Consider the following 23,753-nt stretch of genomic DNA (forward strand, 5'->3'; position numbering starts at 1 on the left):
GAAGAGATCCATGAGGGACATGTTGATGCTGAAGACACCCATGAGGGACATCAGAAGACACCCATGAGGGACATGTTGATGCTGAAGACACCCATGAGGGACATCAGAAGACACCCATGAGGGACATCTAAAGACATCCATACATGTTTGAGGACATGCTAGCAGTGGTCCTTCTCCCATCTCAGTTATTGCTGTCCTTGTTAATGAGGTGCGTCTCAAGAGAATGATGGCCAAGCGTGTTGAAGGTGAGGCCTATAAGACATCTCCAAGCAGCTGGATGTTCCTGTGACAACAGTTGCACATATTATTCCGAAATGTAAGATCCACGGGACTGTAGCCAACTTCCCAGGACGTGGCCGCAGGAGGAAAATCGATGACAAATCAAAGAGACGGATAATACGATTGGTCACGAAAGAGCCCAGAAAAACTTCTAAAGAGATTAAAAGTGAACCTCAAGCCCAAGGAAGATCAGTGTCAGACGGCACCATCCGGCGTTGTTTGGGCCACAGTGGACTTGAAGGGAGAAGAGGAGGACACCACTGTTGAAAAGAAGTCATAAAAAAGCCAGACTGGACTTTGCCAGACTACATGTTGACAAGCCACCCAGCTTCTGGGACAATGTCCTATGGACAGATGAGGAACAAATGGAACCTTTTAGCAGGGCACGTCAGCTCCATGTTCACAGATAAAAAAAATGAAGCAGATCAAGAAGAACACTGTCCTTACTGTGAAACACGGAGGAGTTCTGTTATGTTCTGGGGCTGCCTTGCTGCATCTGGCACAAGGTGTCTGGAATCTGTGCAGGGTACGAAGACATCTCAACGCTATCACGGGATTCTAGAGAGAAACGTGCTGGCCAGCGTCAGACAGCTTGGTCTCAGTCGCAGGTCGTGGGTCTTGCAACAGGACAATGACCCAAAACACAGCTAAAACACCCAAGAATGGCTCAGAGGACAACACTGGACTGTTCTAAAGTGGCCTCCTATGAGCCCTGACCTTAATCCTACTGAGCATCTTTGGAAGGAGCGGAAACATGGCGTCTGGAAAAGGCACCCTTCAAACCTGAGACAACTGGAGCAGTTTGCTCATGAGGAGTGGACCGAAATACCCACTGAGAGGTGCAAAAGCCTCATTGACACTTACAGGAATCGTTCGATTGCAGTGATTGCCTCAAAAGGTTGTGCAACAAAATATTAAGTTATGGGTGCCATCATTTTTGTCCGAGCCTGTTTCATGAGTTTATTTTTTTCAATAATTCTGTTGGAGCATGTTTGGAAAAGCAATGTCTGACGTTCATTGGTTACATTTCATAGAATTTTTATCTCTTATTACTTTTTTCAGATTCTGTGACCATTGTGGGTTTTTCTTTCATTGAACGAAGGGTACCAACAATTTTGTCCACGTGTGTATATTTTATATGTTTAATATCTATATATTAAACATTCTAAATTAAACATGAAACAATATTTATGAATATATTTCATTTTTTACAAGTGCTGTAATTCTAGCGAGGGCGTTTATTTAGCCAAAGCGCAAAGAGAGCAAAGTCATTTCATATAAAAAGTTGATTTCTTTCCTTTCACAATGCTGCGGAGTGCATGTGAAAGGGGAAAGGAAGCACAAGGCGATTTATGATAAGTATATTGCAACACAACCAATGTTGTAATGGCGGTAAAGTGCTGAGTCAGCTTGAGTAGTGCAGACGAGGCGATGGTAAACGACCGTACCACAAGTGGAACACGCGCGAGACAAATAGCAACATTTTAAAGCGCACGTAGAGCTAGATAAAGCTGCTGATACTTCACATGCAGCTGCTGTCATCTTGCAGAGTTTATGACAGACCACATCAGGAGGCCACCTACAGCCACAGCGGCGACTATGCCGTCTCAGCCAGTGTCAAACTCGGGGCCTTCGGATGTCATCACTGCTCTGTATTCCATACAAAATCCAGAAAGTAGGCCAGCAGGTGGGGAAGCCTGTCATGACTCAGCTGTTTTTTGTTTTGCTTTCGTCTTCTTTCAAGTCGACCAGAGCAGGAAGTAGAAGCTGAGAAAGGCGTGCAGTACATAACGTAGCTGCTGTCTAAACATCACCAGTATCACACACTTTTTCCTGGAAAGGACGAAGCTTTGTTGGAATTTGGGGCGAGGCGATGACGCGTTACTGGCAACGCTTCCAAAAAAACCCCCCAAAAAACCCACGACCACACAACTTCCTGTGTGTGTCTGTGTTGGAAGAAGATCAACTTCTTTGGGGAAATCTCCCTGCTTGGAAGCCGCAAAGCATCACTTGACATTTGGCTACGCACACGCACGCGCACACGCACACGCACACACACACACACACGCACACACACTTAGAGTAATTGTTGTACGGTGCGTGTCAGAGTCCATAGTGAGACTGCTGCCCCAGCGACCCGGACCTGGCTAAGCGGAATAAAATGGAATGGGACCCCCAGTATATACGTTCATGAACATCTGCAACTACCAGCCCCCCCGCAAACACACACACACCAGCACTGCGCCACCTGCTGGATAAAGAACCAACTACACAGCATGACGTTAGCGAGTGAAACAAACGACAGGCAACGCAAATTCACTCATGAACACGCCTTCAACAAAAAGTCATCATTCATTTGTCACGTGCGTGTTTTTATCAAACGGCAAAAGAATTGAAAAAACGTTTGCACGTTTCTAAGGGCTTTGTTTTTTATTTTAAAAAAAGGAAAATATCATTTTTAAAACTTGTCATTTTCACTTTTATGAAGCACCTGCATCATCCTGCCGCTACATCACAGTGCGGCTAGTAATGTCTGCCAAGGCCGTTGATGCTGCTCTGATGTGTGTGAGTGTGTGTGTGTGTGTGTGTGTGTGTGTGTGTGTGTCCACCTGTTGTCATTCTGGTGCGGTGGAAGCAGCTGTGGAAGGCCATGGCAACCTGATGTTCATAGCTACAGGTGTGTGCATATTTGCTCTCATAGCTGCTATGTCGTGCAAATGTATCCGATATTTATCATGTGGGAGGCACGAGCAGGGATGGGTACCTTTCACACTGGAACCAATACAGTACTGATGCCCAGGTACAGGTACAGGTACAGGTACAGGTACAGGTACTCTACGGCAGGGGTCCCCAACCACCGGGCCGCAGGAAGACGCGGGAAGTTTTCAGGTTCAAGGATTTAAAAAAAACAAACAAACACAAAAAAACCCCATCAAATTTTATGTAAATTAATATAAATTTTGGAAATATTATTGTATTTTAAAAATAATATACAGTTTAAAATCTCATTGTTTTTGCATTTATATTTGTTGCAAGGGGCAACCCGTCCCACTTTTTTTTGTTAGTTTATTTTATTATGGTGTTTGTTAATTTATTTAAAAGCTCTTGACATTCCAATTACAATGTTAAATACTCTTGAGAAATGTACGTTTATTGCTTTTGATACGATGTACTCTCATTGTTATGCCATATAATTAATGAAAACATCTCGGGAAATTGTGTCAATAATATCGATTGTCGACAATAATTTGTAGGACAATTATCGACGAGGAAAATTTGTTATCGTGACAGGCCTAAGCAGCACAAATGTTAGCGACACTAGCGTAGCTATGTGTGCTATAGTGCTAACATTACATTTTAACCAGAGATGCAGAATGTTGTTTTTTTTTCAAGCCGATACCAGTACCGACAACTTTCTGCTTCTCCAGACCGATACCGATCGCCGATAACTTTTTTTTAGATCTATTTTTAAAATTTTGATTTAAGTGTAGTTTGTGCACACCTGGAGGTATAGGAACAAATAAGGATTTTATCAACTGTACCTGTTGATTTGTCCTCATCAAATACTACTACTTACGACTACCACATCACTACTATCAAGAGAACCAGAGTATAGAGGGGAGGGAGCCACTGCTGTGCCCCAGCAAGGTTCACTATATCCGGACACATGCTTCTAGAAGCTGGTGTGCCGCTACAGAGGTCAGGAGAACCGTAGTATAGACCAGGAGGAGCCACCTGGCGTGACCCAGCAAGGTGCACTGTATGCGGACACGCGCTCTGAGTAGCCGGAGGTCTTTGGCACACCTTTTGCACTTTTGAAATGCCGCGGCACAACACGCTCCAGCCATCATAGCGACGCTGGCGTTTCAGGTGGTTGATAAGGTTTATTCTGTGCGCAATGCTTCCCCACTCCCCACTGTTACTGTTACGACATCATTCAAGTACCTGTTCAATCACAGGTGTCGTTTAACCTGGACTTTTACCACCAAATGTGATGTTTGTGAGCGCATGTGATCCACTGCTCCTGGTTTTGGCAAAAAAATACACCACGTTTGACACCACTGAGTTCATACAAAATCTGAAGTCGCACAAAACAGCCTAAAAAGTCACACAGTAGGTTCATTTGTTTGATTCTTTTGACCTTTTAACTTCTTTTGACACTTGCAAGCATGGCGAGTAAAGAGATGTGTGAAGGTTTGACACTTGAGCTTTCCTGATGTGCACAGTTTGACCTTGGAGCAAATGATTTGTGTTTCCGTTATGTTGTGCAGAGAAAAAAGCGGTTTGTGTCTTGAAAGGGCTTGTTGGTGATTCCTCATGTGAAGATTCCCACGTGGAAGCGTTGCCAGCACTACAGCATTCATCCATCCTGTCCTTTGGGTTTTGCTCCAAAATTGGGTCACGTCTTCCTGGCAGCCATTTTCACTTCCGCCTTACTAGATGGTATGCCGGGGACGCAGAAGCAGCCGTGATATTTGCAGCCAACGCTGAGGCGGCTGAAAGGGAGGGAGGGAGGAGGGTAAGGGGTGTCTCAAGTCTCCATCATTCTGAGGCTTGTCAGTGACCCACTTTTTTCCTTTTTAGGTTTTCAGAGCATGTTTTGCTCTCTTCTTCGTGTTGCTGATTTTTACGCACTTGGACACCTGGGAGCTGCGCCTTTTACCCCTCATTCTCCACGCAGCTGCCTGGGAAACAGGAAGTGACACGTTGGAGACGAGATTAAAGGGTCACTGACATGATTTATCAACTTTGTGTAAATATGTTATATATTGTTTGTAATTATGTTCCAGATTGTTTTTTTTTTTTTTTAAAGCGAACGGTAAACATTTATAGTTCATGGCGTGACAAACTGGTAATTTCTGGAAGTGGTGACACATCTCAGCTAAAGCAGAGTAAACAAACGATTCTCGAGGTAGATGGTCGACTTGGTTCAGTATATTTTTCATCAAAATAGGAGTCATGCCAAAATGTTGTGTTGCTGCTGGATGTTCACAGTATCCGAGTGATACTTATCCTTCAGTTATTGTTTTAAATCGGCCTTTTAATGAGCGTAAAGCGGTCTTTAGAACCTGTTTTATTGTGTATTTCATCGCCGCCCCGCCCCCACTGTCAACATATCGCCGTGAAAATATGTTTTATAACATGTATACTGCTTTGAATGGTTGTCGTTATGGTGGCATAGTGTTTAGAATACAATATGTAAATGAGACATGACAACAACTGGCGCCATCCTCTATAGCATCCTGGCATTAAAAATGCGTTTTCACCATACTTTCAAGCCAAATGCTTCTTGTAAAGCAGTCTTCATTGAAATGAACATTGCAAAGAACAGAACACGAGGCCGGGTTCCATTTGCCTCTTGTTCTCTGTAGTTACCTCCTTCATTGTAGTTTTAAACCTTCCTCTTTTGGAAAAGAAAACAAACTCGCAGTATCACTCAGACACTGTGAACATCCAGCGGCAACGCGACATTTTGGCATGGCTGCTATTTTGATGAAAAATATCCCGAACAAAGTCGACGAGCTACCTCGAAGAAGGGTTTGTTTACCAGGGGTTAGCTGAGAGCTGCGCCTTTGCCGACGTCACTTGGGAAACGCCCCTTTTCTAAGGCGTTGAGACCATAATGGCGCCCGCCACGTGCAAAAATTAAATTTTTACGAATTTACCGTTTGGTTTCAAAAAACGAACACCGTAAAACATAATAACAAACAATATATAACATTTAAGTAAAGGTGATAAATCGTATAAATCCTTTAACATTTCAACTTCATGCTGCTAAAATTACGACCTCTTCTCGTTCGATGACTTGATTCTTGTAAAATTACTGCTGATTTTTCCATTTTTGCTGCTGTTGTGTTTTTTTTTAAATGTAGTTTTGTTGTTAAATGATATCATATTATTTTTTGAATGTGCCGTGGGCCAATAAAAAAAACAGCCCTGATTCTCCTGATCCATTAATAGTGATACTAAGTGTTCTGCGATACCAAGTTAATCGTAAAGGTTTGTATCGCCGATACCAATACAGGAAATCAGACATATATCAGCCGTCTGATCAAAGTCTATAATGACTCATTTTAATGCCTACAGTCGTAATACTACACTTGAAGCAGTATCTTTTTTAATACTGTCTGCTAAGCTGATACTCAGCTGCAGTATGTTATTATGTGAAACCATACTTTTTATTGTCATGTTGACAGGACATGTTGGATCAGTGTTGTCAAAATAAATGCGATACTGGCAACGAGGGGCAGAAAGAAAAGCAACTTCTGCGAAGGTGATATCGTAAAGACTGTGGTGGTGGTTTTGAAATTGTATCTCTGATCAACACACCATACAGTAGGTGCAAAAAAATCACATGGGATTCACGTCTCAAACACAAACGTGTAAAAATATCCCAATTGTCGTTGGAGAGTTCATGCCGGTATCGAAAAACTTGCATGGATGTTTTTTGGTATGAATCGGCATTGTTGGAGTTCATTGATGATCTTGATATCGCTCGCGCGCCTCTTTGAGGTGAGAGCGGTGGAACTTGTTTTTTCTTCTTTGACGTGTCTTTGAACGCATCGCATCCGTTGAGTGGAGGCTGACTGAAGCAGGAAATGAAGCTTCATCGCGTGACCTTTTCACAGTCAAGTCTTGGCAGTCGGCCTGCGTTTGGCGTGTGGGGGGGGGGGGTCAGGCGAAGACGCATGTAAGCTTTCATGACAGAGGGGAAGTTATTGAGAGAGGACTTGTGTTTGCCGGTGAATGAGCTCGTGTGTATTGCATCATGAGCGAGCGGATGTGGCATTTCCCTCCGAGAGGGAAGGAGCAGAAAAGGAGGACATCCTTTTCACTTTTCTTCCAAATCAGTTCTTGGCGCCACCGACTGAGCGCCGCGTTCCTGCATTCACGTTTTACTCGGAGGCTTTTATGCCCACTTCCCCGCGTTCATCCGGGGTGGGGGCGAGCTTGTGAAAGGGTTCGGAGCGGCCATCTGGAGTACCACTGGCGCCCTCCAGAGTCGCTAGAAGTGTTCTGCTATTCTGGGGAAACCTTCTCTTCTTTTATTGGACTTGTTTTTCCCCACAATTGGAGGCATACAGTTGTCCAAAATGTCTTATTAGCAAGACATTTTGAAGAATTAGCTGATTGGTTAATTGATTGATTGGAGTAGACAGAATTCACAATATAAGTAGGGGACTGAACATTGAGCCTTGAGGTACTCCACAAATCAATAATTTTTAATGGGCTTGTTGTTCCACACCAAACCCTTCCAAGCACGCCGTTATGACCGTGCCTTGTGCACTGCGGAAACAGACAATAGCGTTCTGAAAAGTGTCCAAAATGTCTTGCTGAGACGGTGGAGCCTCGTCCAACTATTGTTGGATTGATTGGTTGATTGGTTCCTCGTGGAAGGCTGAGTGATTTAGAATAAAAACACCAGCGAAAACAATGAACTTGCAACTAGCAGACGCCCCAGATGAACTAACTCAAACTGAGATTAGAACTCAGAAGCTAGTGTGCTCCCGGCGCCAAGACTAAAGATACTGCATACGGTGCCTGACAGGAAAGAGAAGTAACAAAATAAAAGCACCAAAGAGGAAGGGCTGCGCGAGAACAAGCAAAGCAAGAGTCCAAGTTGTCATGTGACGCCTGACAAACGCTTTACTGCACTTGCGTTGCAGCATTTACGTGAAAAGCGGGTGATGCGACTTGGAACCTTGTAGGACTCCGCTTACGACCACACATTCCTAATATGTGGTTTATGTTTATGTACAAGTTGAAAGGGACACGACTCATCCTGCATCCTAACTGCTCACTTTCAACTCCTACAGTCGATATTTCCTGACATGTCATGAAGCTTGTTTGCTTCTTCAGGGTTTGCCGCTTGTCAAATGTTTGCTCAACTCTTTGTTGTTGCTATTTGAAGCTTTTCAAGGAAAAGTGCACTTCTTTTTGGAATTTTGCCCATCATCCACAATCCTTATGTGAGACATGAACACACGCTTTTCCCATACTTGCCAAGTATAGAGAACATAGAAACCCTCTATTTTTAAAATCACAGATATTAAAATTTGCATATTAACATTTGCAGATTTAGTACACTTTCAAACTGCCAGAATAATGTATAAAGTTCATAACTCGTTACCAAAAAACCTCATACAGTATTTCTCAATCAGAGAGGAGAAATATGATCTTAGAGGAAAATGAAACTTAAAACATTTATACGCCAGAACTACGCTGAAAAGCCACAGCATTTCCGTGTGTGGAATTAAATTATGGAACGGATTGAGTAAGGAACTCAAATAATGTACAGAGATGAGCAAATTCATAAAACAATACAAGCAGGTGATGTTTGCTAAATACAAGGCAGAAGAGTCTTGATTGTTCTGTCAGGTTTGTTATTTTTTGGGTTTTTTTTTTGTTTATTAAAAAAAATTGTTTATAAAAAAAAGTTTTATTCTTTATTCATATTTATTTTAAGCATTTATTTATCTATCTATCTATCTATCTATCTATCTATCTATCTATCTATCTATCTATCTATCTATCTATCTATCTATCTATCTATTATTATTATTATTATTATTATTATTATTATTATTATTATTATTAATATTAATGCGTATATATATGTATATATATATATATATAATTTTTTTTTTTTTTTTTTGGAGGGGTGTCTTACCGTTATTTATTATGTATTATCCTGACTATCACAGAAAACATGACATGGAATGCAGGAAGTGAATAATATGTACTGTACTAGATGTAGAATTGATGGGGGGGGGTAGGATTAAATAAGCTGTGCTTCTTCCTACTTCTTTTGGACATGTGGAACCGTGAAAAAATGATTCATGAAATGTATTCCATTGGAACCTTCATGTTCAAATAAACTAAACCAAGCCAAACCAAACCAAACCTTTTCTGTGCGTTCTAAAGATATAAAAACAGGTAAAATGAGGCAGCTAATTAATGCACGTAATGGGACACCTGTTTACCTACTGAAGCACCTCCAAAAAGCTCCAACAAGGTTTTATGGTTTAATATCCATGCTGTGAGCACATACTAACAGGTACATTCATGATGATAATATTTACAGTAATGTTACAGTAATATTTCATGTAATATTTACAGTATTTTGGTACCTTCCATCCTGGGTGCATTGATTTCACATAGCAACATAGAAAGGAACGCTACACCTAGCGTTAACTTTTCCTAACTCAAAAACAAAAACACAGCAGCAATGGTGGCAGCTCCAATATGTAGCGTTACCTTTTGCTAGCGGCCTGAGGCATTGTGAGCGAGCGTGTGGTGAAGCTAGTAGCTAGCCGGCTAGTAGCTAGTCTGTGTGGTGTGGCGAAGTGTCGGTACGGCAGTAAAGTAGTTCTTGGGCATAACAATGTTAATAATAATAATAATAATAATAATAATAATAATAACAATGTCGCTTGGTTAATATGCAGGTCACATTATGTAAATTCGGCGTTGTTGGCGCTTTTTTGAGGTTTTTTCAAGCCGAATAGGCGCGTCCCATTTTGTCCGTTGTTTGCTGCCTCTTTTTATCTGTTTTTATATCGTTGGAACACACAGAAAAGAGAAAGTGTGTTCATGTCTCACGTAAGGATTGTGGATGATGAAAATTCCAACAAAGTGCACTTTATCTTTTAAAGACAGTTTCGCACATGGTGTCAACATGGGACACATTTGCATTACGTCACATTTTAAGTTAAGTCATGAAGTCATTTTTTATTTTTATTTATTTGTATTTTTTTACCCTTGTATTTAACTCATTTTTATTTGCATTTTTTACATTTTTATTTAAGCCATTTATTTCTTTAATTGTAGTATTTTTAACTTTAAGTAATTTTTATTTTGATTTATTTATTTTTTTTTTTACACCAAAGTCATTTTGGTTGCTTGATTTATTTTTGTATTTTTATTCATTTATATTTATTGATTTATTGATATTTTATATCTATATATTTTTGACTCATTTTTATTTTGTACACATATATATTTTCATTGTATTTATTTGTATTATTTTTTCACTTTTTAGTCGTTTTTATTGCTATATTTATTTATTCCTTCAAAAATGTACTTATTTGCATATTTTGTATACCTTTGTTGAAGTCAAACCAAGCAAATGTATTTGTTTTTTTAAAATTGCTTGTCATCATTTGCAACATGAATACACATAATTACATGTCCAAAGTGCATTTTAGAGGAATTTATGAAGGCATTTTGTCATGGAAATGAGGAAGAACATGATAACTGCATGCATGCATGCATACAAATAATAAATTAAAATGAAATATGAAAACTGCCCCAAATAAGACCACACAGTCAGAGTATATAACTGCACAATGAACTTCTACTAAGATCGATGTTACTTCAAAACAAGTCAGACATGAGTTGTATATTCCATATTTTAATGTCATTCTTATCTCGGTGTCGGCGGCCCACCCAGAACTGATCTGCCACCCACTTTTGGGTCCTGACCCACCAGTTGAGACCCACTGACTTAAGAGGTGAAGTTCTTCCAGCGCTTAGCAACACCTTTAAATGTCATCTTGGCTTTGAAATGGTCGCGCTTGCACGGATAAACACGGATGCACTCTCTATTGGTGTTCTCTTTTTATCACTCTTAATCACACCCACACACACACACACACACACACACACACACACACACTCCTGCCTGAGTGCTGTGGACATTTGCAAACAGGTTAGCGAGGCGTCCTAGTGCTGCGATGGTGCTGCTAAAATTAGCCTCCTCTCGCTGTGTGAGAGGCGAGATCTGCCGTGACGCACGGAGCAGCCATACACGTCGCCATGACGCTGCCACGCCCTTTTCCCGCTTCATCCTAACAAAATAATCATCGTATTAATGTAGAGCTCTGAGAGATGGCATCTTTATTATTGTTCTTTGCAGCGTTGCATCTTACGGACAAATCTCTGATCACATGAAATCACAATCATTCCACCTGATAGTACACAAAATAAAATCCATCCATCCATTCGTCTTCTTCCGCTTATCAAGTGGCAGGTCGCCGGGGGCAGCAGCCTAGGCAGGGAAGGCCTCTCCCCGGCTACTTCGTTCAGCTCCTCCCGGCAGATCCCGAGGCGTTCCCAGTTGAGAGGCATAGTCTCTCCAACGTGTCCTGGGTCTTCCTTCCGGTCGGACGTGGACACTAACACTGCCGGCACGCACCTATTTTGACGATAAAGCCCTCAACTTAAAAAGCTCTCCAAAAAACACCAACAAAGTTGTGTTGACATAAGTGACCTGTATATAAACCAAGCTTCAGCGACATTGTTATTGTAGCAACTAACAGGAAGAACTATTTTTCTGGCGTAGTGACACAGCGCCTCACGTCACTCCCGAGAGGTAACGGGTCCACTCCAAAACACGCGATAGGACACCGACTGGGAAACAACAAGCATATGAGCAACTAGGAATAGACAACCAAATGATGTGTAAAGTATTCCATGTGTTGTTTCTACACGGCTAGATGGACTGTGTTGTGATATCATGTGCTATGTGCTCTATTTAGTCTTTGGAAAGTATATTTATTACTTGGAAAGTATATTTGAAAATTATGTGGTAAATTTGTGCTGCGTTTGAGGTGGCTAACAAAGTAAATAACGCGTCAGCAACTGGTAATGGTGTATTGTACTGTATTTGGAACATGCATACAAGTTACATTGGTATACAACACAGTACAATTCATCGTTCTACTTGTCCAAAAAGGAGTAGGAAGAAGCAAAGCTTATTTCATCCGACCCCCACCGTTCCACATCAGTTGCACTACATTACTTTGTAATACAATACATTCATTTGTAATTGCAGTGGCAATACATTTGTTCACTTCCTGTGTTCGAAATGTATTCTTTGCTAGTTGAAAATACACAAGGAAATGATTAGATGATATACAATGTGGTAACATAGCAGTCAAGGTTCTTGTCTTTCGTTTTTGTTTTTTTGGTTGTTTTTTTTTTGTGCTTTACAGCGTGCATTGTGGTTTGCGTCCCGATTGGCTCAGGGAGAACCCACGCATTGTGTTCTGCGTCCTGATTTGCCAAGGGACTGCAGACCATTGTCAATCAATCTCCTCCGTGCCTTCCTGTGCAGTACGGAATGCGCTCGGCTTGCCAGATTCAGATAAATGTTCGATCGCAAGCAGCGTGACTCTGAAGAGCTGTTGTATGTTTGCAAGTTTCATCCCAGACGATACCCGCAATGTCAACAAATCATTCTGCACTGTCAAAGTTTGCACCCAAAAGGCAGAGGAGGATGCTAACCATCGCACAACAAGTGGGACTTGTGGACATGCTGAAGGAAGGTAGAAGTTGCGGCTGTAGGGCGCCGTTACGGAATAAATGGATCTTCGGTTTGAGGAGGTTGAGGAAAGCACGACGACAGGAGCAATATGTTTTAACAAGAGAGGCACGGTCAGATGAGTGAAATACGCACGAGTCAATAAATAGTTTCTTCTGTTCAACCTCGTAGGTTGATCATTAAAATTCAAACAATGGTTTGAACTTTTTTGAGAGTCCTTAAGCAAGAGAGAAATGTGAGGAAATGTTCATGCCTGTCTGGGAAAAGTGTATAAAGTGTGTGGTGAGGGCTTTTACATCCTTAAAACATATACAGTAGAATCATTGTAAACAAAACAAAGTTGGCTGCTTCGCAGATTTCACTTATTGCGGCCTGTTTTGGGAACCTACCCCCGTGATAAATGAGGGAACACTGTAATATTATTTCTTACACACTCTCAAAATGTTTACCTTATTTTTATATATAAAATTGTAAGCAATGTGGTTTATTAACAGACCACTAGTTGATACTTGATTTGGGATACAGACTCAAACTCTACATCGTGTCGATGAAGTCATCTATTGGCTTGTTCTCGTGCGGATTCAGAAGATCAATATTGAAGTCTCCAAGATGACTTCTTGGCTGATGTCCGTGAAGGTTGCTTCGATCCCGTCCGTTCACATTTCAATGCTTGACTTGGGTGTTCCATGTAAACGACTTCTTGATACATTTTTGCTTTTTTTTTTCCTTCACAGATTTCAATGGTTACGCATTGTAGAATGTTCTCAATTGCAAATGGCATTTTATTGTTGCTGCTGATGCAGTTCGTTTCATAACCTTCGACCTCCGGGTCCGTGCTCTTCAATCTGAGTTTCCGAGATCGCAATTACGTTGAGATTGAATTGACTCAAATATTGTCTGATGTTGTTGTAGTTTGCGTACACGCTTCTGCTGTTTATGTGGGTTATTCCCTGGTTGGTTATTGTTGTATTGTTCCTCCGTGTGTTGACAACAGTCATTTGGTTAGCATGTTGGCCAACACAGCCAGGAGATCGGGAAGACTTGGGTTCGATTCTCCCTCGGGCATTTCTGTGTGGAGTTTGCATGTTTTCCCCGTGCGTGTGTGGGTTTTCTCCGGGTACTCCGGTTTCCTCCCACATCCGAAAACATGCATGTTAGGTTAATTGGCGACTCTAAATTGTCCATAGGTATGAATGTGAGTGTGAATGGTTGTTTGTGTATACTGCATGGATCTTGTTTGTGAGTTCCTTTTCCATGTTGTTGTTGATATGATCTGTAGTGTTTTTCCAGGTCCTTGATGTCTTTCACAGCCAGCACCCTGGCCTCTGGTCCTCCATTTAATGTAAAGTTTGCAGTTGGCACGCCAAGCGCCCTGGATCTCCCCCTGCTTCCTCAAATCACGTGCTTTCTTGGCAATTTCAGCGTTGCATTTTGTCAGATGCTCATTCGCATAGATGTTTGTTCCTTGTGCGAAAAGACAGTAAAAGATTGTGTGTGTGTGTGTTTTCAAGGTGTTTCGGACCGACTTTATCACAGCCATGAAGCTGCCCGACTCGGCCCAGCTCGGCCCGGACGACTTCTACGTGCTGTCGGACCCGTGGAGGCAAGAGTGGGAGAAGGGTGTGCAGGTGCCCGCCAACCTGGACGCCATACCGCAGCCCGTGGTCCGGTAAGGAAACGCTGCACACAAACTCTTGGTTCTGATCAGCACTTTGCTTTGGATCGTGTTCTAATGTTCTAATGTTGCACCAATGATGGTCTCTCTTACTTTTATTTAGAAGACATTTCTTCAAGGTTGTCTAAGGGTCGTTAGGTTACATTTCACAGCTCCTATGCTTGCCGTATTGCGTCATAAACATGCAGTGCGCCCCGTGTGGTACGTTGTGGGCGTCTGTAAGCAAAAACAAAAACTGCAGAGACAGGGCGTGTTGGTTCTATAGCGGAATGAACAGAGTGAGCGAGCCCTCCCGTCAGTCATTCAGTCTCTTTGTCCCAGTGGGGAGAGGCGGGGCGCTACGCGCGAGCAAGTGCACTGCTTGCTAGTTGTGTGTGTCGTGTGCTACACGATGGAATAGTTTCTTGGTGCCTGTTGTGTGTGTGAAACACCACCTGATGTGACATGAAAACATTTGTGACAAAGACAATGAAGCAAATAACACAAAACGCTGGTGCTTACGTTTCAGCTGCCGTGATTCCCCGAGCGTGACACCTCATTACGCACCAAACGTGCACTTTGACCAAACTCCCACAAAATGTCCCACCTCATTAAAGGTAAACAGCGTATTCCACACACAATGTTGCTGAAAGTCAATCAAGGACGTGCGCACGCAAATGAGCTGACGTCTGCATTGACACACGGCGGCCACTTCACAGTATTTCCACTTTATTTCACTTTCTTTTCGGCAATATTCAGACAATAACAAAAGTGACACTCATTCAAAATCAGAACTTCAATTTTTGCTAAAAGAGACGGAGAGTGCATTTTATTTTCATTTCATTTTTTATTTTCATTTTATTTTCATTTCATTGTTTTTTTTTTTGTTTGCTTAATTTATTTTATTTAAAAGCTCAGGACATTCCAATTACAATGTTAACTTGAGAAATGGTGTCAAAAAAACGCCACCTATCCATCCATCCATCCATCCACCCATCCATCCATCCATCCATCCATCCACCCATCCATCCATCCATCCACCCATCCATCCATCCATCCATCCATCCATCCATCCATCCATCCATCCATCCATCCATCCATCCATCCATCCATCCATCCATCCATCCACCCATCCACCCATCCATCCATCCATCCATCCATCCATCCATCCATCCATCCACCCATCCACCCATCCACCCATCCACCCATCCATCCATCCATCCATCCATCCATCCATCCACCCATCCACCCATCCATCCACCCATCCATCCATCCATCCATCCATCCATCCATCCATCCATCCATCCATCCACCGCTTATCCAAGGTGGGGCAGCGGGGGCAGCATCCTAAACATGGAAGCCCAGACTTCCCTCTCCCCAGCCAGTTGAGAGACATAGTCTCTCCAACGTGTCCCGAGTCTTCCCCGAGGCCTCCTACCAGTGGGATGTGCCCTGAACACCTCCCCAGGGAGGCATCTGGGGGGCATCCTGACCAGATGCCCGAGCCACCTCATGTGGCTCCACTCAATGTGGAGGAGCAGCGCTTCTACTCCAAGTTTCTGCCGGTTGACAGTGCTTCTCACCTTATCTGTAAAGGAGAGTCCAGCCACCCTATGCAGAAAACTTATTTGGGCTACCCTAAGCTCACTTTGGGTCGTGACCGATTCGTAGGGTGGCGGAGCTCGGCCATCTGGGAGGGGCTCGGAGTAACGCTGCTGCTCCTTGACATGGAGAGGAGCCAGTTGAGGTGGCTAAGGTATCTAGTCCGCATGCCTTCCAGACGCCTCCCTGGTGAGGTGTCCCAGGCGTGCCCAGCAAAGAGGAAGCCCCGGGGCAGACCCAGGACACACTGGAGGGATTGGCACCGGCCCCAAAAATCCCATATCGGTCAGGCTTTAATTGTTACGCCCAAGAACTACGTTACTGGCACAGCGACACCTCGCCACACCACAGCGGCTAGCTACTAGCCGGCTAGCTACCAGCTTCACCAAACACTCTCTCACAATGCCTCAGGCCACTAGCGAAAAGTAACGCTACATACTGGAGCTGCCGCTGTGGTTTTATTTTTGAGTTTGTAAAAGTTAACGCTAGGTGCAGGTGTAGCGTTCCTTTCTATGTTGCTATGTGAAATCAATGCACCCAGGAAGGAAGTTCCCAAAATGCTGTAAGTATGACATGCTATCATCATGAATGTACCTGTTGCTACGTGCTACAGCATGGATAGAAAACCTTAAAACCTTTTTGGAGGTGCTTTAATGGCCGACTTTCTGGGCGGAATAGGTGTGTTCCATGACATGCATTCTTAGCTGCCTCTTTTTACCTCTTTTTATATCTTTAGAACGCACAGAAACGAGAAAGACGTGTGTTCATGTTGCATATAAGGATTGTGAATGACGGGCACAATTTAAAAAAAGTGCACTTTTCCTTCAACATGGTTGAAATGAGCTTTCTATTTGTCATCCAGTTGTCATATTTAGATGGAATAAAACACTGATGGGATTAGCACCTTCACACAGTCTTGCATTTTAGAAGATGATTCCTATAGTTCCATTCCGTTTAATTCCGTTTAATTCCATCCAAGCATGGTTTGTTTTGTTTGTTGCTCTCGTGGTCTTTCAGTCTGCAGACTTTCTCCTCCCCTCCTCCCATCAACAATGACATCATCTGTAAAAATTGTTGGAGGAAAAAAAGGCATCTGCGGGCGCGTCTGGCTCTGACTAAACTCCTCATCCACTCTTGTCTTCATTCTTCACGCTCAGCAAAAGCCTGGATGGCAAACGCTGACATCTTTTCTTTGGTTTTTTTTGACATGCAACATGAAGACGGCCTTCCACTCTCCTTCTCACACTTCCTTGCCTTATTTTATTTCCTTTTAGTATGAGAGGAGAAGAAAAAACACTCAAATCAGAGCAAGTCGGAGAATAAGTACAAAAAAAATATGTTGTAAAGTGGCAAAATAAAGTCATCATTTTATGACTATCAAGTCATAATATGGCGAAGGTGAGACTGTTGTATTTCATTAAGAATGTATTCCATATTTTGACAAGACTTTAAAAGTTCACAAAAAAGTTAAGCAATATATATTCATTAAAATAATCCAAATAGTAATAAAAAAATCATATTAAAATTAAATAATTAAAACAGATTTGCATTATTAATTAATTAAATTATAATTAAAATCTATTTTTATTTTTCAATAAATATTTTATTATTTATGTATTAATAAAATACAACAATCTTCACATTATGCCTTGATTAGTTAGACATAATAAATAAATATATACATACTACAAGATATAATATATATAAGATGAATATATGCCTGCTATATATATATATGTATATGTATATGTATATGTATATATATATATATATATATATATATATATATATATATATATATGTATGTGTGTATATATATATACATATGTGTATATCATATACACACATAATATCTGTATGTAATATTATATATAAATATAAGATATATGTGTTGCATATAATATATATGTAAATATTATACAATAATAAAGAAATACATAAATATTATATAATAAATAATAAATAAATTGTTTTATTTATATAAATATTTTTTATTTATTGTTTTATTTATTAAAAAAACATTCAGAAAAGGTAAAAAGTTCCAAAAGTCAGGAAGAAAGTCATCATATTGTAAAAGTATCTTTCTGAAGAAGTGGGCATTTGACACAAGATGATGAGACGTTTGTCATATTGCAAGAACACGTGTGGAAGCGTCTTACTCGTGCAAACATACTCCTAATTTGGAGAAAGCCTCCCTAAGTGTTAGCGCCAAGCGGTCAGTCAAAGCGTTGATTGACAGCCGGTGGGTCGTGTTCAGTGGTCGCTTTGAAAAATGGAATGTGCTTCCTGGCCCTAAAAAGAGTTCAGACTAATTTTCCTCCCCTCTTGGCACACGCCTTCTGCCTCCGTCTGGTCACCCCCCCCACCCTCAACTGTTGCAAGTCATCACGCATGTTGCGTAACGTGTGCGGGCGCTCACCGCAGCCGCACGATTCCTTCCAGCCGCACGTGACGACGTGTAGGAAATGTGATAGCTGTTATGCTGTTATTTTATTTAGTGCTTTGTCGGAGCCTCCAACACACAGACACACACGTGTGCACACACACAAGGATGAAGTGGACTGGGCTGTTTTGTGGTTCTGTTGAGGGAACCGGCGATTTGTGCTGACACAGCAGCTGTCACACTTCAGCGACTTTGGAAGCGTAGAGAAGTTTTAACCGTGTTTGCTTTTGAGGAAGGTTGCAGAAGGTTCCGATTTCGGGCGCGTGTGGTCAGTCGCACGGGTATGAGACTTGCCAGCACAGAAATGATTTGAATGCTGCTTAAAACATCACAGCACATCATAGGAACCTTGTGGCTCGGAGCGGTGTTAGCTACTTACGTTTTCTGGTCATATTCCTCCTTTTGGGAGCGAAACCATCTTTTAGCTGAATGAGTGGTGGTCATTTGAAGACAAAGATTGGTTTGCTTTTTGACGGTTGAAGTGTTGTTTCATGACACGGCACATGAGCAGGTGTCGTCTCCAGTGCTAAATGTCAAAGAGAAGAAGAACTGAAGTGAAATCTCGTCAACAGTCGTCTGAAGGCCATCTTAAAGATGCGAGTGAGGCGTGAATCAAAGTGAAAGCGTGGGAATGACTGCACAGGCCGAGCCAGATGCATTAGCAAAGCGTTTGCTTGTTTGTTTTTGGGGGGAAACCCGAGTGCTTTTTCTTCATAGCATAAAAGCATCGCTTCCTCGCCGCGCCGCGCTCGCACTGTGGCTCGGGAGTCAGAAGGGAGCATCAACTTCAGCCATAAATGACAAGTACAAGTACACATTACTACAGTAAAAACGAAAAGACTTACTCTCACAACGGTAAAATATTTAAAACAAGAAGTAAAAGCAATAAATACAAGAAGTCTGTAAAAAATAAATAAGTAAATTTAAAAAAACTAAAATAAATACAATTATTTAAAAGTAAAAAAGAATAAAAGATACACACTGAGTTAAAAGCCAGAGAATAAAAGTGGGTTTTAATCATTAAATCTTCTCCTTTTGCCACAATAGTTGTCATTTGACCAGAATATGTATGATTTTTCCCCCCCAAAAGAATAATTTTAACAACTTGAGAATATGTTTTTCATGTTTGCAAGAATAAAAAACCTGGACGTTTATGAGAATTGTCACAATTTTACAAAGTATGCATTTTAAAGGCTCCCTGACACGACTTTGCTTAAATATGTTACATATTGTTTGCAGTTATGTTCTACATTGTTCCATTTTTCAAAGACAACGGTAAATTTGCAAAAAAGACATTTTTAGTTGATGGCGCCAGCCATGACTAACAAGCTCTCGCAGCTCAGCCCCATTTCTGGACGTGACGTCATCGGGGTTTCCGCCCACATTCCAAGAATATGCATGCTAGGCTAACTGGAGACTCTAAAGCCTGGGTTATTCACTACTTTCCGCTCAAGAGATCGTGTGTGACTTTATACTCCGCACCCCGTCTGCTCCCAAACTGCAGGAGGCAGTGTATCGAAAACACGCGTCGACCACGGTACTAAACTAGAGTGGAAGAAGTTTGCCATTGCTTGCTTGACTTCCAACATGGCCACACTTGCACGTCTACTTCTTGAAGAAGAGGAATTGTGTATTTATTTGTATTAAAATGTCCATGAATGAAATGCAGTACGTCATTGGCCCATGTTGTCCAGTAATTGAGAAATGGATGTTGATTTGCTACAAAATCTTCAACAAACTGTAATGCTTGTGATGAAGGAAGGTGTAGTCACAGATGTCATTCCAGTCGCGTTATCAATGTAAGATATTTTTATGACCCCCTTATTTTGTTGACACAATTGGACAATTGGACTTATTTTGAAGGCCGGAAGTGTGTTGTGTGTGTTGACTATGGCAATTGACGGTTGATAATTTGATAGGGATAAACGTGCCTCTTGTCTTTTTTCACGCAGTACCTGCGCGTTCTCCGTGGGCATTTTAAAATGATCCTTATACTATAAAATAGTCCTTACATTAAAGCGGTAAACCCAACACGGTGAAAATATACTCATCCAGCCGGAGTCGCGCGCACACACACGCACAGTTAGCACTAGCACGCTCTGCTAAACTAAGCTAACCCCGCTAGCTTCCATTCACGCTCCGGGACAGAAACATTTCCAAGGTTTTTTGCCGCCGTTTCGACAGGTTTAGTAGTGTTTGTGATGAGATTCCGCCACAGATAAGCTCCAGCATACCCGTGCCTCTAGTGAGGATAAGCGGCATAGAAGATGGATGGATGGACGTCATCGGGGTGATATTGCTCAGGTAAACAAACATGGCATTGTACGAGACAGAGGATGTTTACAGTGATTATAGCGAAGATTTCAGCAATGTGTCAATCGTTTTTGAGGGGAAATGAAATAGAGAACTTGCAGAACATGGACTTAAACCTTAAGACATGAAGATGAAGATTGGTTGGCTTCAAAACACAGAATGATATGTGCAAATTAATCCTTCAATTATTGTTTTAAATCGGCTTCTGAATGTCTTTTTATAGCCTGTTTGATTTAATAGACAGTGGTGTGAAAAAGTGTTTGCCCCCTTCCTGATTTCTTTTTTTTAAATGCATGTTTTTCTGTTTGTCAGATCATCAAACAAATTTAAATATAAGTCAATAACACCACAGCTGAACACAAAATGCAGTTTTTAAATGAAACTTTAATAGCATCCCTTTTCAAAATGCGTTTACACCGTACTTTCAAGCCAAATGCTTCTTGTAAAGGTGTTCCTTCACAGCAGTCATCAGTGAAATGATCACTGCAAAGAACAGAACTCGGGCAGAGGCGGGCGTCCATTTGTCTCTCGTTCTCTGCACTTGCGTCGTCCATTGTTTTCTTAAACCTTCCTCTTTTGGAAAAGAAAACAAACCTACAGTATCACTCGGATGCTATGAACATCCAGCAGCAACGCAAGGTTTTGGCATGACTCCTATTTTGATGGAAAAATATACTGAAGCAAGTGGATGATCTACCTCGAGAAGCGTTTGTTTACTCTGCTTTAGCTGAGAGGTGTCACCCCGATGACGTCACTTCCGGAAATGAGGCTGAGCTGCGAGAGCTAGTTCGTCATGGCTGGCGCCATCAACTATAAATGTCATTTTTGTGAAGTTACCGTTTGGTTTCACCAAATCAAACAACGAGGAACATCATTACTAACAATATGTAACATATTTCATCCAAGTTGATCAATTAGGGATCGATATCAGGGACCCTTTCATGTTGTGAGAGTGAATTTGTAGTGTGTCATTTTATCGTAATGTAATATATGAAATGAAAAATGTCATGTTTGCGAGAATAATATTTTGAGAAATGTCCAAATTGAATAAGAAAATAATTCAGGGGGAAAAAAAATCAATTAAAAGTAGTTTTGTATAATTGATTGTCATGTTAGTAAGAATAAAATTGCAGTTTTGTGAGAAAAAGAGGTGCAATTTGTGGTAAAAAGTTGTCTTAATAGCTTGTGTCAATTGGGGAAAATATTTGCAATTTGCCCAAAATAATTGTGCATTTTGCAAGAACAAATGTGTCATGTGACAGCAAGAAAGCAAGAGTATTCTTACAAGAACAAGCTGGGAAAGAAGCTGACTAACGGGCTGTCGTCTAAATGGAATGTAGGGATGAACTTGTTTTTTTTGGCTTTAGCTTGAATCCAGTCCAGCCGTTAATGTTGTCCTCCAGAGGATCTACAGAGCATCTGGCTTGCTGCTGGCGGCTGGCTGGTGTCTGATCCAGAAGCCGAGCAGAGGATTGCAGTGACGTGGTGGTGGTTGTAGTGCGGGGTCAGCGGGTCTACTTCTCGCCACCGCTTTTCATCGGTTTGCTTTTGGCAGGAGGGGCGAGTGAATAAGAGCGCTCGTTTCCTCCCAAGTATGACTTGCAGAGCCAAGGAGAGTCTGGAGCCTTCGTTTGGAAGCAAAGCAAATTTAATAACATGTTGGGGACAAAAAGCACTTTTCATTGCCAACACCACTTGTTTGGAGGCAAAGACGCTTTTTTTTTAAACTTAACGTTCATACCATCGCCATCGACTCTATCTCTGTGTTCATCTATCGCTGTGTATATCTATTCTGTATTTATATCTATCTGTGTGTATCTATACTGTATTTATATCTATCTGGGTATACCAGGGGTGCTCGCACTTTTTCAGCCTGCGAGCTATTTTTCAAATAACCAAGTCCCAAAGATCTACCTCCTACTCTAAATATAGAAAATATATATATGTTTACTATATTTATAAATATGACAGTTTATATGAGTACTTATATATGAGGGGTGCATGCGAGTTACAAGTGGACATGATCTCTTCCTCTCTTACAAATAATTACATTTCAATTCAACATAAGGATGTCCACAAGTGCACTTGGCACCAGGACACCCGGACACCCTGGGCCGCAGGTCTATGATGGACTTTGTAGTCGTATCATCAGACCTGCATCCGCCATCTGGTGATGACATGGATCAGATGCCGGGGGAGGATGCCGGAGGATACCTGGGAGGCCCAAACAGGGAGTGAGGGTGTGCTGGGGACATCTGGCAGTCTCCCGTTGGTCGAGTCTTCAACTCTCACCTGCGGCAGAGCTTCTCCTGCATCCCAGGGGAGGACGAGGACATCGAGTCTGAACGGGCGGTATTCCGTGCCTCCATTGCTGAGGCAGCCGATCGGAGCTGCGGCCGCAAGGTGGTCGAGGCAAAAACTCAGGTGTGCGGAGTTCAGTGAGTTTCAGTTGACCTCGAAGAGGTTCTGGCAAACCGTCCGACGGCCTCAGAAAGCGAAGCAGTGCTTGGTCCACATTGTTCAGTGGGGACGGAAGCCTGCTGACCCCGACCAAGGATATAGTCGGACGGTGGAAGGAATTCTTTGAAGCCCACATACCACATACCTCGCCCTGAGCTCCTCAAGGCTCTGGATGTTGACGGTCTGTCTTGGCTGACACGTCTCTTCAACATTGCGTGGAAGTCGGGTACAGTACCTCTGGATTGGCAGACCGGGGTGGTGGTCCTGCTTTTCAAGAAGAGTGGCCGGAGGGTGCGTTCCAATTATAGCAGGATCACACTCCTCAGCCTCCCTGGGAAAGTCTGTTCCGGGGTGCTGGAGGGAAGGATACGACCGTTAGTTGAACCTCAGCTACTGGAGGCGCAATGTGGTTTTTGTCCCGGTCGTGGGACACTAGACCAGCGCTACACCCTTGCAAGGGTACTGGAGTGTACATGGGGGTTTGCCACACCGGTCTACATGTGCTTTGTAAACTTGGAAAAGGCATTGGACCGTGTCCCTTGCCGTATCCCGTGGGGGGTGCTCCAGGAGTACGGGATTGGTGGCGTGCTACCACATGCCATTCGGTCCTTGTACAACCGGAGCAGAAGCCTGGTTGGCATTGCCAGCTTTAAGTCGAGCCTGTTTCCGGTGAACGT

At 42.2% G+C, this 23,753-nt stretch overlaps 1 protein-coding gene across 3 annotated transcripts in view; it reads left to right on the forward strand.

The window, feature by feature from the left end:
- Positions 1-23,753, forward strand: part of jade2 (jade family PHD finger 2) — a 102,988-nt gene that overhangs the window by 31,288 nt on the left and 47,947 nt on the right. For all 3 annotated transcript variants that reach the window (XM_054755092.1, XM_054755090.1, XM_054755091.1), the window contains one exon: positions 14,116-14,273. In XM_054755092.1, the coding sequence (XP_054611067.1) occupies positions 14,116-14,273 (158 nt within the window). The remainder of the gene's footprint in view (positions 1-14,115; positions 14,274-23,753) is intronic.

The sequence above is a fragment of the Dunckerocampus dactyliophorus genome, chromosome 16, assembly GCF_027744805.1.
Source record: "Dunckerocampus dactyliophorus isolate RoL2022-P2 chromosome 16, RoL_Ddac_1.1, whole genome shotgun sequence".
Classification (NCBI taxonomy): Eukaryota; Metazoa; Chordata; class Actinopteri; order Syngnathiformes; family Syngnathidae; genus Dunckerocampus; species Dunckerocampus dactyliophorus.